The sequence below is a fragment of the Lissotriton helveticus genome, chromosome 5_1, assembly GCF_964261635.1.
Source record: "Lissotriton helveticus chromosome 5_1, aLisHel1.1, whole genome shotgun sequence".
In the NCBI taxonomy this organism is placed as follows: Eukaryota; Metazoa; Chordata; class Amphibia; order Caudata; family Salamandridae; genus Lissotriton; species Lissotriton helveticus.
Genome location: NC_136065.1, coordinates 89,976,762 through 89,989,576, shown reverse-complemented (window position 1 = coordinate 89,989,576; position 12,815 = coordinate 89,976,762). Strand labels below are relative to the sequence as shown.

The 12,815-nt window shown below is 48.8% G+C and overlaps 1 protein-coding gene across 2 annotated transcripts in view; it reads right to left on the bottom strand.

Moving 5' to 3' along the window:
• Positions 1-12,815, bottom strand: part of LOC144754194 (E3 ubiquitin-protein ligase TRIM39-like) — an 85,601-nt gene that overhangs the window by 51,087 nt on the left and 21,699 nt on the right. For both annotated transcript variants that reach the window (XM_078641778.1, XM_078641779.1), the window contains exon 3: positions 1,019-1,249. In XM_078641778.1, the coding sequence (XP_078497904.1) occupies positions 1,019-1,249 (231 nt within the window). The remainder of the gene's footprint in view (positions 1-1,018; positions 1,250-12,815) is intronic.

Below are 12,815 nucleotides of genomic sequence, written 5' to 3'. Positions count from 1 at the left end.
TATTGCTGTGACTGGGTATTGTTCAAAAGTTTCTTCCCCTATAGCCTGGATTTGAACGTAATCTCAAGAGTGTGAAAATGTGAGAGGTTAAAATTGGTCTACCTTCTTGTGGACATGCACCTCATTTGAGGAATGTGACTGCCCCAACCATGGAAGGCCAGAGTAATCGCTAATTAAGCCAGGGAGGAAACTTGACTGAGGATCCTCACTGTACGGGACCAACTCGCACCTGGCTCGCACAGGACCTTGCGACACTAAAGGGCAAGAAACATGTCGACCATTCACACACCATACACACTTATCTAGACCCAAGCGGGTATAATCCCCCCCCTTCAGTTCACGACTCATTCGTTTTTTTTAACACACGGCACCAGAACCCAGAGAATACAATTACCCTTGGAGTTTCTTGTAGCCATTTTTAGATCACAAGCACATTTGTTCACTTCTACTCACCACACACAAGCTCCCTCATAACACCTAGCTTCACAACAGCAACCAGAAAAGAACTCCGGCAAAGAGCCCCCCTGCGGGGCCCGTTGGGTATTGCAGCGCCGGCCCAACAGTCTGCCCTATGATGAAGAATGACACCCCTTGGGGTGTGTGAGGGCCCTTGCTCCTTATTGGAGCACTCCCAGTGCGACTACGCACTCTCTATCGAGTGCCTGGACTTCACACAGATGGCCCCTTCGACCCCCTCCTTTTCCCCCCCCTTTTCCATTCTTCCCCCCCACCACCCAGGAACTGCATACTCCTGTGATTTGCATTAACTTGAATATAACATGGTGAGAGGTCACTGTACATTCCAATGTTTGTATATTGAGTTGGGCTCACAGCATCAAGGGGGACAATGTAAATAATTTATGTCTGTATATTGTGTGCGGCTGTCAGAGTGCGTGGAGTCACTTAGCATCGACCCTGCCAGGAGATCATATGTGTTCTGCTCATACACTTAATAAGGCACACAAAATATGAATATTTCACTTCCTTCTTTTGTTTTATTTACCAAACAGTATCTCACCTTCAGGAGTTCCGGCGCCGGCTCCTCACACTTCTTTTCTATCTCCGTTATCAAGGCCTTGAGAGAGGTGATTTGATTGGAAAATCTGGTAATATTTGCATTTTCTACCATGGGAATTTTCTTCTCCATCTCCTCCAGTTTTTCATGCAGTGTTTGCTCATTTTCTTTCATGAGCTGCCACAGTTTTTCAAACTCAGGTTTAAGTTTTTTCTTCTCAGTTTTTAACTTGCTCTGTGAGAACCAAAGAAAAGTTGGTTAGACTTAAGACGCAGTGTGTTATCAGGCGAGGTATGTCACACTGTAGCTTTCAGCAGGAGTCTCTGTGTTATTAGGTGAGGGTTTCACACTGTAGCTTAGGGCAAGAGCGTGTGTATGATCATATGAGGTGTGTCTCTCTGTGGCTTAGAGCAGGAGCATGTGTGTTATCAGGGAAGGCATGTTTCACCCGAGCAAGAATAGGAGTGTTTCAGCAGTGGAGAGAGGTGCGTCTTTCTAGCATCACCAACAAGCATTTACAATGCAATGGTCTCGTCTTTGTTAAAGTTAGAGCTGTTGGCAATGCAAATGTCATTTTTTTCATTTATTGTTTTTTTTTAAACCGATAAATATATGGTATTGTCATTTACAATGGCATTAGGTAAGCATTAGAGAGTAGTAGAGAGTATTAGCAGTGGTTAGTAGAGAGTGACTAGTTGATTAATAGAGAGTATACTTGTATAGAGTAGAGTAGGAGTGAGTTGTAGGCAATAGTAGTTAGTGAGTAGAGTAGATTAGTGGAGTGTAGTATAGAGTGAGTAGTAGATAGTGTGTAGAGAGCGTGTAGGAGTTAGCGAGTAGTAGTGAGTAATGAAAAGTAGTAGATAGAAATAGAGGTAGTGTAGTGAGTTATAGATAGTATATGGAGTAGTATATCTATTTAGTAGAGTGAGTAGCGAATTACTTTTAAAATAGAGTATATATTAGAGAGCAGTAGTTAGTTAGTACTTTTTAGTATTAGAGTGTAGTAGAGAGTAGCAGAGAGTGAGTATAAAATTGTGGATAGTGTAATTTAGTGAGTTGTGAGGAGTGTGACTTATAGCTTAATCTCTCGCAAATGCCACACACAAACACACAGAGCCACACACACACAGACCCCCACACACAGAAACAACGCACCACTCACACAGTCCCACACACACAGCCCCACACACACAGACACAATCCCACACACACAGAGCCACACACACACAGAGCCCCCCACGCGACAGGGCCCCCCCACACACACAGAGCCCCACACACACACACAGAGCCCTACACACAGAGCCCCCCACACACACAGAGCCCCCCACACACACACACACACAGAGCCCCCCCACACACACACACAGAGCCCCCCCCACACACACACAGAGCCCTACACACATAGAGCCCTACAAACAGAGCCCCCCACGCACACATAGCCCCACACACACACACACACAGAGAGCCCCCCCCACACACACACAGGGCCCCCCCACACACACACAGAGCCCCCCACACACACACACAGAGCCCCCCACACACACACACAGAGCCCCCCCCACACACACACACACACACAGAGCCCCCCCCCACACACACACAGAGGAGCCCCACACACACACACACAGAGGAGCCCCACACACACACACAGAGGAGCCCCACACACACACACACAGAGGAGCCCCACACACACACACACACAGAGCCACACACACCCACAGAGCAAAATACACACAGAGCCACACACACACACAAAGCCACACATACACACAGAGCCACCCACACACACAGAGCCCCACACACACACAGAGCCCCACACACACACAGAGCCCCACACACACACAGAGCCCCACGCACACAGAGCCCCCCACGCACACAGAGCCCCCCACACACACAGAGCCCCCCACACACACAGAGCCCCCCACACACACAGAGCCCCCCACACACACAGTCCCACACACACACACAGTCCCACACACAGTCCCACACACACACAGTCCCACACACACAGAGCCCCACACACACAGAGCCCCACACACACAGAGCCCCACACACACAGAGCCCCACACACACAGAGCCCCACACACACAGAGCCCCACACACACAGAGCCCCACACACACAGAGCCCCACACACACAGAGCCCCACACACACAGAGCCCCACACACACAGAGCCCCACACACACACACAGAGCCCCACACACACACACAGAGCCCCACACACACACACAGAGCCCCACACACACACACAGAGCCCCACACACACACACAGAGCCCCACACACACACACAGAGCCCCACACACACACACAGCCCCACACACAGCCCCACACACACACAGCCCCACACACACAGAGCCCCACACACACAGAGCCCCACACACACAGAGCCCCACACACACAGAGCCCCACACACACAGAGCCCCACACACACAGAGCCCCACACACACACACACAGAGCCCCACACACACACACACACAGAGCCCCACACACACACACACAGCCCCACACACACACACACAGCCCCACACACACACACAGCCCCACACACACACACAGCCCCCCACACACACACAGCTCCACACACACACACAGCCCCACACACACACACAGAGCCCCACACACACACACAGAGCCCCACACACACACACACAGAGCCCCACACACACACACAGAGCCCCCCACACACACACAGAGCCCCCCACACACACACAGAGCCCCACACACACACACAGAGCCCCACACACACACACAGAGCCCCACACACACACACAGAGCCCCCCACACACACACACAGAGCCCCCCACACACAGAGCCCCCCCCCACACACACAGAGCCCCACACACACACACAGAGCCCCACACACACACACAGAGCCCCACACACACACAGAGCCCCACACACACAGAGCCCCCCCCACACACAGAGCCCCCCCACACACACACAGAGCCCCCCCCACACACACAGAGCCCCCCACACACACACAGAGCCCCACACACACACAGAGCCCCCCCCCCACACACACAGAGCCCCCCCCACACACACAGAGCCCCCCCACACACAGAGCCCCCCCCACACACACAGAGCTCCCCCACACAAACACAGAGCCCCACACACACACACAGAGCCCCACACACACACACAGAGCCCCACACACACACAGAGCCCCCCGCACACACACAGAGCCCCCCCACACACACAGAGCCCCCCACACACACAGAGCCCCACACACACACACACACACAGAGCCCCCCCCACACACACAGAGCCCCCCCCACACACACAGCTCCCCCACACACACACAGAGCCCCCCACACACACACACAGAGCCCCACACACACACAGAGCCCCACACAAACACACAGAGCCCCACACACACACACAGAGCCCCCCCCACACACACAGAGCCCCCCACACACACAGAGCCCCACACACACACACAGAGCCCCCCCACACACACACACACAGAGCCCCACACACACACAGAGCCCCACACACACACAGAGCCCCACACACAGCATTAGTAGACTCCATGATTATATACCAAAGTCTAAGCAGGGGGGCTCCCTCCTTCCACACCCTAAAGTCGTAAAAACGGTGAAACATAGCCTCAACGCGTGGAAACCATGGTTACCAGCAGTACTCCATAAAATCGCGCGTAAACTACAAATACACTACGAAAACGCTGGCCACACTGAACTGTTGACGACCTTTATGCAAAGATGTGGGTGAACATTCTGAGTAAAACTAGCACAAACCTGGTGGTCGATCGCAGGATTTGAAGAAACATCTGGGCTGAACGTCACCCAATACATATCGTACTAATGCATTCAGACTGTGTGTACATACGTCCCGGGGAAGGATGGGAATATTAACATTTAGGAACCTAACCCTTTCAAATCATGTAAACAAAAATAGAAATGCAATATTTAAAAGCTCACAGCAGTAGTACGCTGCTTCGCTGAGGGGAGCCGCACATGCTACTATACCAGAGGAAGTCACAAGCAATGAAAATCTGGGGGCCCAGTTCGAGGCACATGATCCGGCCTTTCTGTTTGATCAATATCGGAGCAGGGGCGGGGCCCTGCGGGAGGCCGACCTTTCCTTTTCCCCCCACAGGTCAGATCATCGTCATCAAAAACAGGTCACGCCATCTTCATTAGAAGCGGAGCCAAGAGTAGATACTGAATTATAGAGAACCCAACGCGGCGCCAAAGTGTAGCTTAGCTCCTAGTAAACGCGGTCTTAAAACAGTGAGCATCCAGCGCCAAGAGCAGCCAATGCATTTCATCAGTAGCCAATATGACGCAAAGACCAACCGCCATGTTAAAATAGCACAGTAGCATCCCTAGGCTCAACACGGTACCCCCCAATGTAGCGCCCAAGAGCCTTCACTAGTTTAAAACCGCATCAAATGCGTAGAGCCAAGTAAAAATAAAAGACTGTAGCTTCAGTAGCTACAAAGGGTACAATACTGCGCCACGAGCAATCGGATTTAACAGCGACCAAACACAGCCATGTATTGAAAAACCAATGGCACCCAAGTGCAAGGACAACAATCCTAGTTCAGCCAGGGTCCGAAAACAGGGCCGGGTGCAGGGCCATACTTGAAAAGCGCCAAAAAAGCCACTGTGTGTGTGTATATATATATATATATGTGTGTGTGTATATATATATATATATATATATATATATGTGTATATATATATATATATATATATATATGTGTATATATATATATATATATATATATATATATATATATATATATATATATATATATATATTAATCACCAAAGTGCCCAAAGCAGTGAGAAGGCACACGACTGCATCCCTGCCTTCCAGCGTTTAAATGCAGCTTCACCAAAATGCCCCATTAACATATTTATCGCCGACGCGTTTCGAAGCTCTCTGCCTCTTCTTCTCGGGCTGCCAAACAACACAAAGGAAACCTCGCAATGCTTTATTCTTGGGACTTTATTTATTTCCATTATCCCCCATGGGCGTGTGCTGAGTGCATAGTCCATAGTTAATTGTGGGACTTGGAGTCCAATTGCGAGTCAGGTAAAGTAACTTATAGTAAGTTCCAAGCTGTTGTTTAAATTAGGCATTTTTTAAAATCCTTTAGTAGGTTAGGGTTTGTTTCGATGAGCCTTTTTCCGCATTAGGACGCAGTGCTTTCACGGAGTTGAAAGGTTCAGCCCCACAGCCTCTGTCATTTTCCAGATGGTGCTCCTCTCCTCGGCAGGACGGCCGAGTATTTAATTAATCACCAAAGTGCCCAAAGCAGTGAGAAGGCAACGACTGCATCCCTGCCTTCCAGCGTTTAAATGCAGCTTCACCAAAATGCCCCATTAACATATTTATCGCCGACGCGTATACATATATACACACACACACACACACACCGGTGTATTTAAACAGCGTCTAGACTTGCCACTCTGTACAGCGCCATAGGCAGCCTATTTATTAAGCCAGCACTGCCACAGAAAGCGGCAGAGCCCGAGAAGAAAAACGTACGCACACAGCAAAGTAAAGCGTCCTCTGTTCGATACCAGTGTTTGCTGGACAACCTTCTCTTCAAGATAGCCCTCACTTTAACGCTTACCTCTGGCAGAAGCCCCTCCCCCAAGCTAGGGACCCACAACGTATGTAGGGACCGCAACCGCAAACTTTTCAATACTTTCCCAAGTACTTCAGCGCAGGTACACGTCGTAGAACATACTCAAGTCGCACCATCGGGGTCCACAATTCATTTCTCGTGTAAGAACACCCTTTTTAAATACATTTCCCCTCACGGTACAAAGAGTTTTCGGGTGCGGTAAAAAAAAAAGGGCAAAGAAGTCACCAGTTCAATACCCACTCCAGTGCTTCGAAGCATTCTAGAAACAAGCCAGTGAGGTAGCTCAAAATCTCGAGTGCGTTATGAAATAAAGGACATCACATTTGTCACTAGTATACTGGTAGAGGGTTGTACTCATGTGTGTCACTAGTGTGCAGGTTAATGTTTGTGCTCCTTTATGTGTCACTAGTATACAGATAGATGGTAGTGCTCCTCTGCTGTGTCACCAGAGTGCAGGTAGAAGGCTGTGCTCCTGTGATGTGTCACTAGTATACAGGTAGAGAGAGGTTTGTGCTCCTGTGCTGTGTCACTAGTATACAGGTAGATAGAGGTTTGTGCTCCTGTGCTGTGTCACTAGTATACAGGTAGAGAGAGGTTTGTGCTCCTGTGCTGTGTCACTAGTATACAGGTAGAGAGAGGCTTGTGCTCCTGTGATGTGTCACTGGTATACAGGTACAGAGAGGATTATGCTCCTTGCTGTGTAACTAATATAGTGGTAGAGAGAAGCTATGCTCCTGTGGTGTGCCACTAGTATACTGGTAGAGGGTTGTACTCATGTGTGTCACTAGTGTGCAGGTTAATGTTTGTGCTCCTTTATGTGTCACTAGTATACAGATAGATGGTAGTGCTCCTCTGCTGTGTCACCAGAGTGCAGGTAGAAGGCTGTGGTCCTGTGATGTGTCACTAGTATACAGGTACAGAGAGGATTATGCTCCTTGCTGTGTAACTAATATAGTGGTAGAGAGAGGCTTGTGCTCCTGTGATGTGTAACCAATATACAGGTAGACAGAGTATTGTGCTCCGGTGCTGTGTCACTAGTATACTGTGCCACTAGTAGAGGGTGTGCTCCTGTGCTGTGTCACTAGTATACTGTGCCACTGGTAGAGTGTGTGCTCCGGTGCTGTGTCACTAGTATACTGTATACTGTGCCACTAGTAGAGGGTTGTGCTCCGGTGCTGTGTCACGGGTATACTGTGCCACTAGTAGAGTGTGTGCTCCTGTGCTGTGTCACTAGTATACTGTTTACTGTGCCACTGGTAGAGTGTGTGCTCCGGTGCTGTGTCACTAGTATGCAGGTAGAGGGTTGTGCTCCTGTTATGCGTCACTAGTAGATAGATGGTGGGTTGTGCTCCTGTGATGTGTCACTAGTATACAGGTACAGAGAGGATTATGCTCCTGTGATGTGTCACTAGTATACAGGTAGAGAGAGGCTTGTGCTCCTGTGATGTGTAACCAATATACAGGTAGACAGAGTATTGTGCTCCTGTGCAGGGTTACTAGTATACGGGTACAGGGTTCTGCTCTGGTGAAGGTTCCAGAGCCTAAGCGGGTGAATCTGCAGCCCCTCTTTGTAAAATGAGTATTCTAAAAGTAGGACTCAAACCTCCCACTTTATCTTGACCCAGGAATGCTATGTATAGTACTCGAAGGGCTGCTGTGTGCCAGTGGCTGGAGTCTACAGAGCAGAAAGGGTCTCAGAGGTGAGGAGACCTCACCTGAAGTCTGCAGTTCTTCATAGGAGAGCTGAGGTGCATAGCACCTAGACTTCAGCCTGGTGAGAGAGGGAAAGAGTGCCAGGCACTGCAGCGGGTCAGCCTGCCCAGGAGAGACGCCCAGTATATTTCCGGCATGAGAAACACACAGAGAAAGCAGACTGCCATTCAGAGAACAGCCAGGAGACATCTGTGTTGTGCGGGCTCTTACAGTCTCATTATGAACTGAGCCAAAACATTCAAGGGAATTTCAACACCGTGTTGTCTGGTGCCCTGATATGTGCCGGCTGCACCCGGACATCAGACCTACCCCAAGAAGAGCCATCATCAACGCTGATGTGAAAGCACTGATCCGACCTTGCAGGTCGCAACTGTCTATGCCAGCCATTCACTGACACCCAACCCGGAGGTGGTAGCGGCCATGGCTGAGCACTCGTGTGCAACTGAGAGAGTGTGCAACTAGCGGCTTGGGCGCTCGACCTCGGACCTGGGGATCAGGGTTCGAGTCTCGGTAACGACGCCAAAACCTCCTGTGATTCTGGGCACATCACTTAATCTCCCCGTGCCTAAAAAAAAAAAAATGAAAGTGTGTCGTAACGTAACTGGAAAAATATGTAAAGCGCTCTGATACCGGATTCGGTTCGGGTCTAGTTCGCGCTATATAAAACTCTGCAAAAAAAAAAAAACTGGCCTAGGGCGCACGAGTGTCAAAGACGAGCGTCGCCGTGCAGGCTCTGCTGAACTGATTATTACCAGCAGTCCTTGACCTCAGTGAAGCTGCCTCTACAGCTTTCACAACTGAAGCTGCTGCTAAAGGGACGGGTACGCAGCGCATGCCCGCCAATGCCACCAGAGCCATAACCCCACCAAAGAGGCAGAGAGAAACCTGCACTCTGAGCGATTTGTATGTGTCAACTCTTGAGGCAAAGGCGATCTATATGAGCCAGGTGGGCGATCCAGACCCAACTGCACCTGTGCTTGAATTACGCTTACACCCATATTATTATTATTGAGTTCTTGTATAGCGCATAGCTACCCGCAGGGTTTCCCAGCACTTAGGAGCACGTTCAGCGGCCAAGAAGAGTGACCAGGAAAAAACAGGTTTTTAGCTCCTTGTGGAAGGTAGACAGTCGGAGAGCCTCGCTCTACACCGAGAGGATACTCTAGGGTTGGGCGAGCTCCCAATAGCAGAGGCCTGGGACATGATCCTACTAGACCTCCGCCTCACCTGGCAGACTGCCAAGGATACGGACGGGGCGCAGGCCCCAATAACAGGCGGAGTGTAATATGGGCAGCAGTATGACCTACCAGACAGAGCTCCAGGCGACATAATATCTTAAACACCTCACACACATACACAGGGAGCATTACAACTGACTAGCAAGGTGGGAATATTCTCACACAACAATGACATACCAATTATAAGGAAAAATGATCCGATGTATGGATGAGGCGCAAACATTGGAGGGCAACAGAGTCCTTGGTTGGGCAACAGTAAACACTTCACTTACCTGTTCACCAACTCTCCCTTTCCTATTCCTCGTTTCGCTCCCCGACCATCCCTCCTACCGTACGTATGTTGCACACAAAAAACATGCCACAGACATCATTGGCATGTTATTGTGACCTGGAAGTGTTTACCATTGATATGTACACATGCGTAACATCCGTTATTAAATTGTAAAATCAATAAATACATTTAAACAAGTGATAAAAACATTAGTATTTTATTTCTAAACCCATAATAACATTTTGATGTGGCCCTCCTTTAAAGAATAGACTGTGTCCTGTTGACATTTTCAAAGCACTAAGTGAAAGTATCTCTCACCCTAGCCTGGGGGGGACGTCAGCCCAGAATAAACTGGGAAACACTCACTTTGCCCTATGACCAGGGGGATTAGCAGCACCAGACTTGGAGCTGTACTACTACTCTGCACAGGCACAGCACAAACCACTGGATACACCCTCTGTCATATATCGCCCACTTAGCAATAGAGAGAGAGACAGCACATACAACACCCCTGAGTGCCCTGATTGGGAGGGCACCTCAATGGGGCCGTACTGAATTGAACTCAGCCAAGTGTGCACGACTGGCCTGGAAGGACATCAGGAAATGCTCAGCCTGCCCTGAGCTATACGCCTCGGAACAGTCACTGACCCACCACCCGCTTTACTCACTCACGGATGACAGGCAGACCCTCAACAGAATGAGAGATTGATCTGAACTACACATGAGCCATGTGGGTGATCTAGAGCCAACTGCACCTGCCCTTGAAGAAGGTCTACCCCCATAATATATTATTATTATTATTATTACTAAGTTCTTGTAGAGCACATAGCTACCCGAAGGGATTCCCAGCACTTAGCAACAGGTTCAGTGGCCAGGAAGTGTGGCCTAGAAAAAACAGGTTTTTAGCTCCTATTGGAAGGTAGACAAGAAGGAGCAGCATTTGAGAGATTCAGGGAGAGCATTCCACAGTTTGAAGCCCAGAAAAGAAAAAGAGTGGCTACCCATTTGGGTGTGCCCGACTCTGGGCAATGTAAAAAGGGATCAGTTGTTGGAGTGCAGAGAACTTGGAGGGTGGTAAGGGACAACTAGTTTTTGCATGAACCGAGGGCCCGAATCTGAGTTTATTTTGTACATAAAACAGAGTGCCTAGAAGTTAATCCACTTGTACACTGTGAGCCAGTGGAGATCGCAGAGAAGACCAGATGCAGAAGAGTAATTTGGAAGGTGAAACAGTAGCCGGGCGGCAGAGTTTTGAACCACTCGAAGAAGTCTAATCACAGTTTTATCAGCCCCCAGGTACAGGATATTACCGCAGTCCAATCTAGATATCATGTCATGAACAATGGTTCTCTGAGCAGAAAAGAAAGTATCCATAAGATCTTTTTGAGCCATTTCATTATGCGGCCCTTCTTAGCAGCCTGAGACTTCATGGACAAGGTAGAATGCAGCCAGAAGCCCAAATTCTTCACTTTGTTAACAGGTCAGGGGGTTCTCCCAGTGTAGCAGGTCAGTGTTGGGGACATATGATACCCCATGGATCCTAGAGACTCCCAGAGAGGGAAGAGGGCACAAGAGGGGGTGATGCACATTTCTGGGAACATGCAATGCAACCATGTAACTGTACCTTTATTCATATTTCATTTTTCTGTGAACTTAAAGATCTTTCTTTCTTTCTTACTAAAATTAAGCAATGGGTTAGACATAACATTATTGTGTCTGTTGGTTGGCTGCTGAGTTTTAAGTGCTTGCCGCGCCCTCTGTCTCCACGAGAAGCCTTTGACAGCTTGATCTCGCTATCCTGAGTCTCGATTGCAGAAAGCGATGCCTTTGGCCATTTTGCAGAGCCATAGTAGGAAAGACCTAAGGACACCAGAAGCAAATTATTATTCTAAATAAGATATATATACTAGTAACTGGTATTGGTGTGTCTATGCTTTCAAGAATGGCAGTCTGAATTTTAGAGTGGGTGTATCAAAGGTTATATTATGGTGTGAGGAGGTGCATCAGATTAACAGGTGGATGATGTCAACAGTGATGTAATTTGAGATGTCATGAGTGATGTCACGGACCATGTCATGAGTGATGTAATATGTGACGTCATCAGCAGTGCATTGCGGGGGAGCAAGTTATAGTTAGCTCAACTAACTAGAACGACGAAATTTCTCTGGTTTTGTACGAGTGAAATGTCCAACTAACTATAATGTCCCTGAAACCTGTGTTTTTTTCAGTGAATTTCTAAGGTTTTTTTTTTAATAGCTAGTCTTCTCACCCCTGAGGCGGAAGCCGGGGGCTCTGTATTGTGTTTTAAAATTGTGTGCCTTATTTTTTGTTGACATACTTTGCAACTTGTACCCATTTTAACTAACAGACCCCATTGATAAAAATTACCGCTTCATCACGCTCTAGCATCACGCGCAGCAGAATACGTGCTGACGTGGGCGCCATACTGGAGGTAGGAAGGGTGGCGGTCTAGTAGCTGGACGCCTCCCGCCCTCCCTGACTACATAAGCAACGCGAGAACGCTCGCCCGCTGACTAATAGCTAGTCTTCTCACCCCTGAGGCGGAAGCCGGGGGCTCTGTATTGTGTTTTTAAAATTGTGTGCCTTATTTTTTGTTGACATACTTTGCAACTTGTACCCATTTTAACTAACAGACCCCATTGATAAAAATTACCGCTTCATCACGCTCTAGCATCACGCGCAGCAGAATACGTGCTGACGTGGGCGCCATACTGGAGGTAGGAAGGGTGGCGGTCTAGTAGCTGGACGCCTCCCGCCCTCCCTGACTACATAAGCAACGCGAGAACGCTCGCCCGCTGACTAATAGCTAGTCTTCTCACCCCTGAGGCGGAAGCCGGGGGCTCTGTATTGTGTTTTTAAAATTGTGTGCCTTATTTTTTGTTGACATACTTTGCAACTTGTACCCATTTTAACTAACAGACCCCATTGATAAA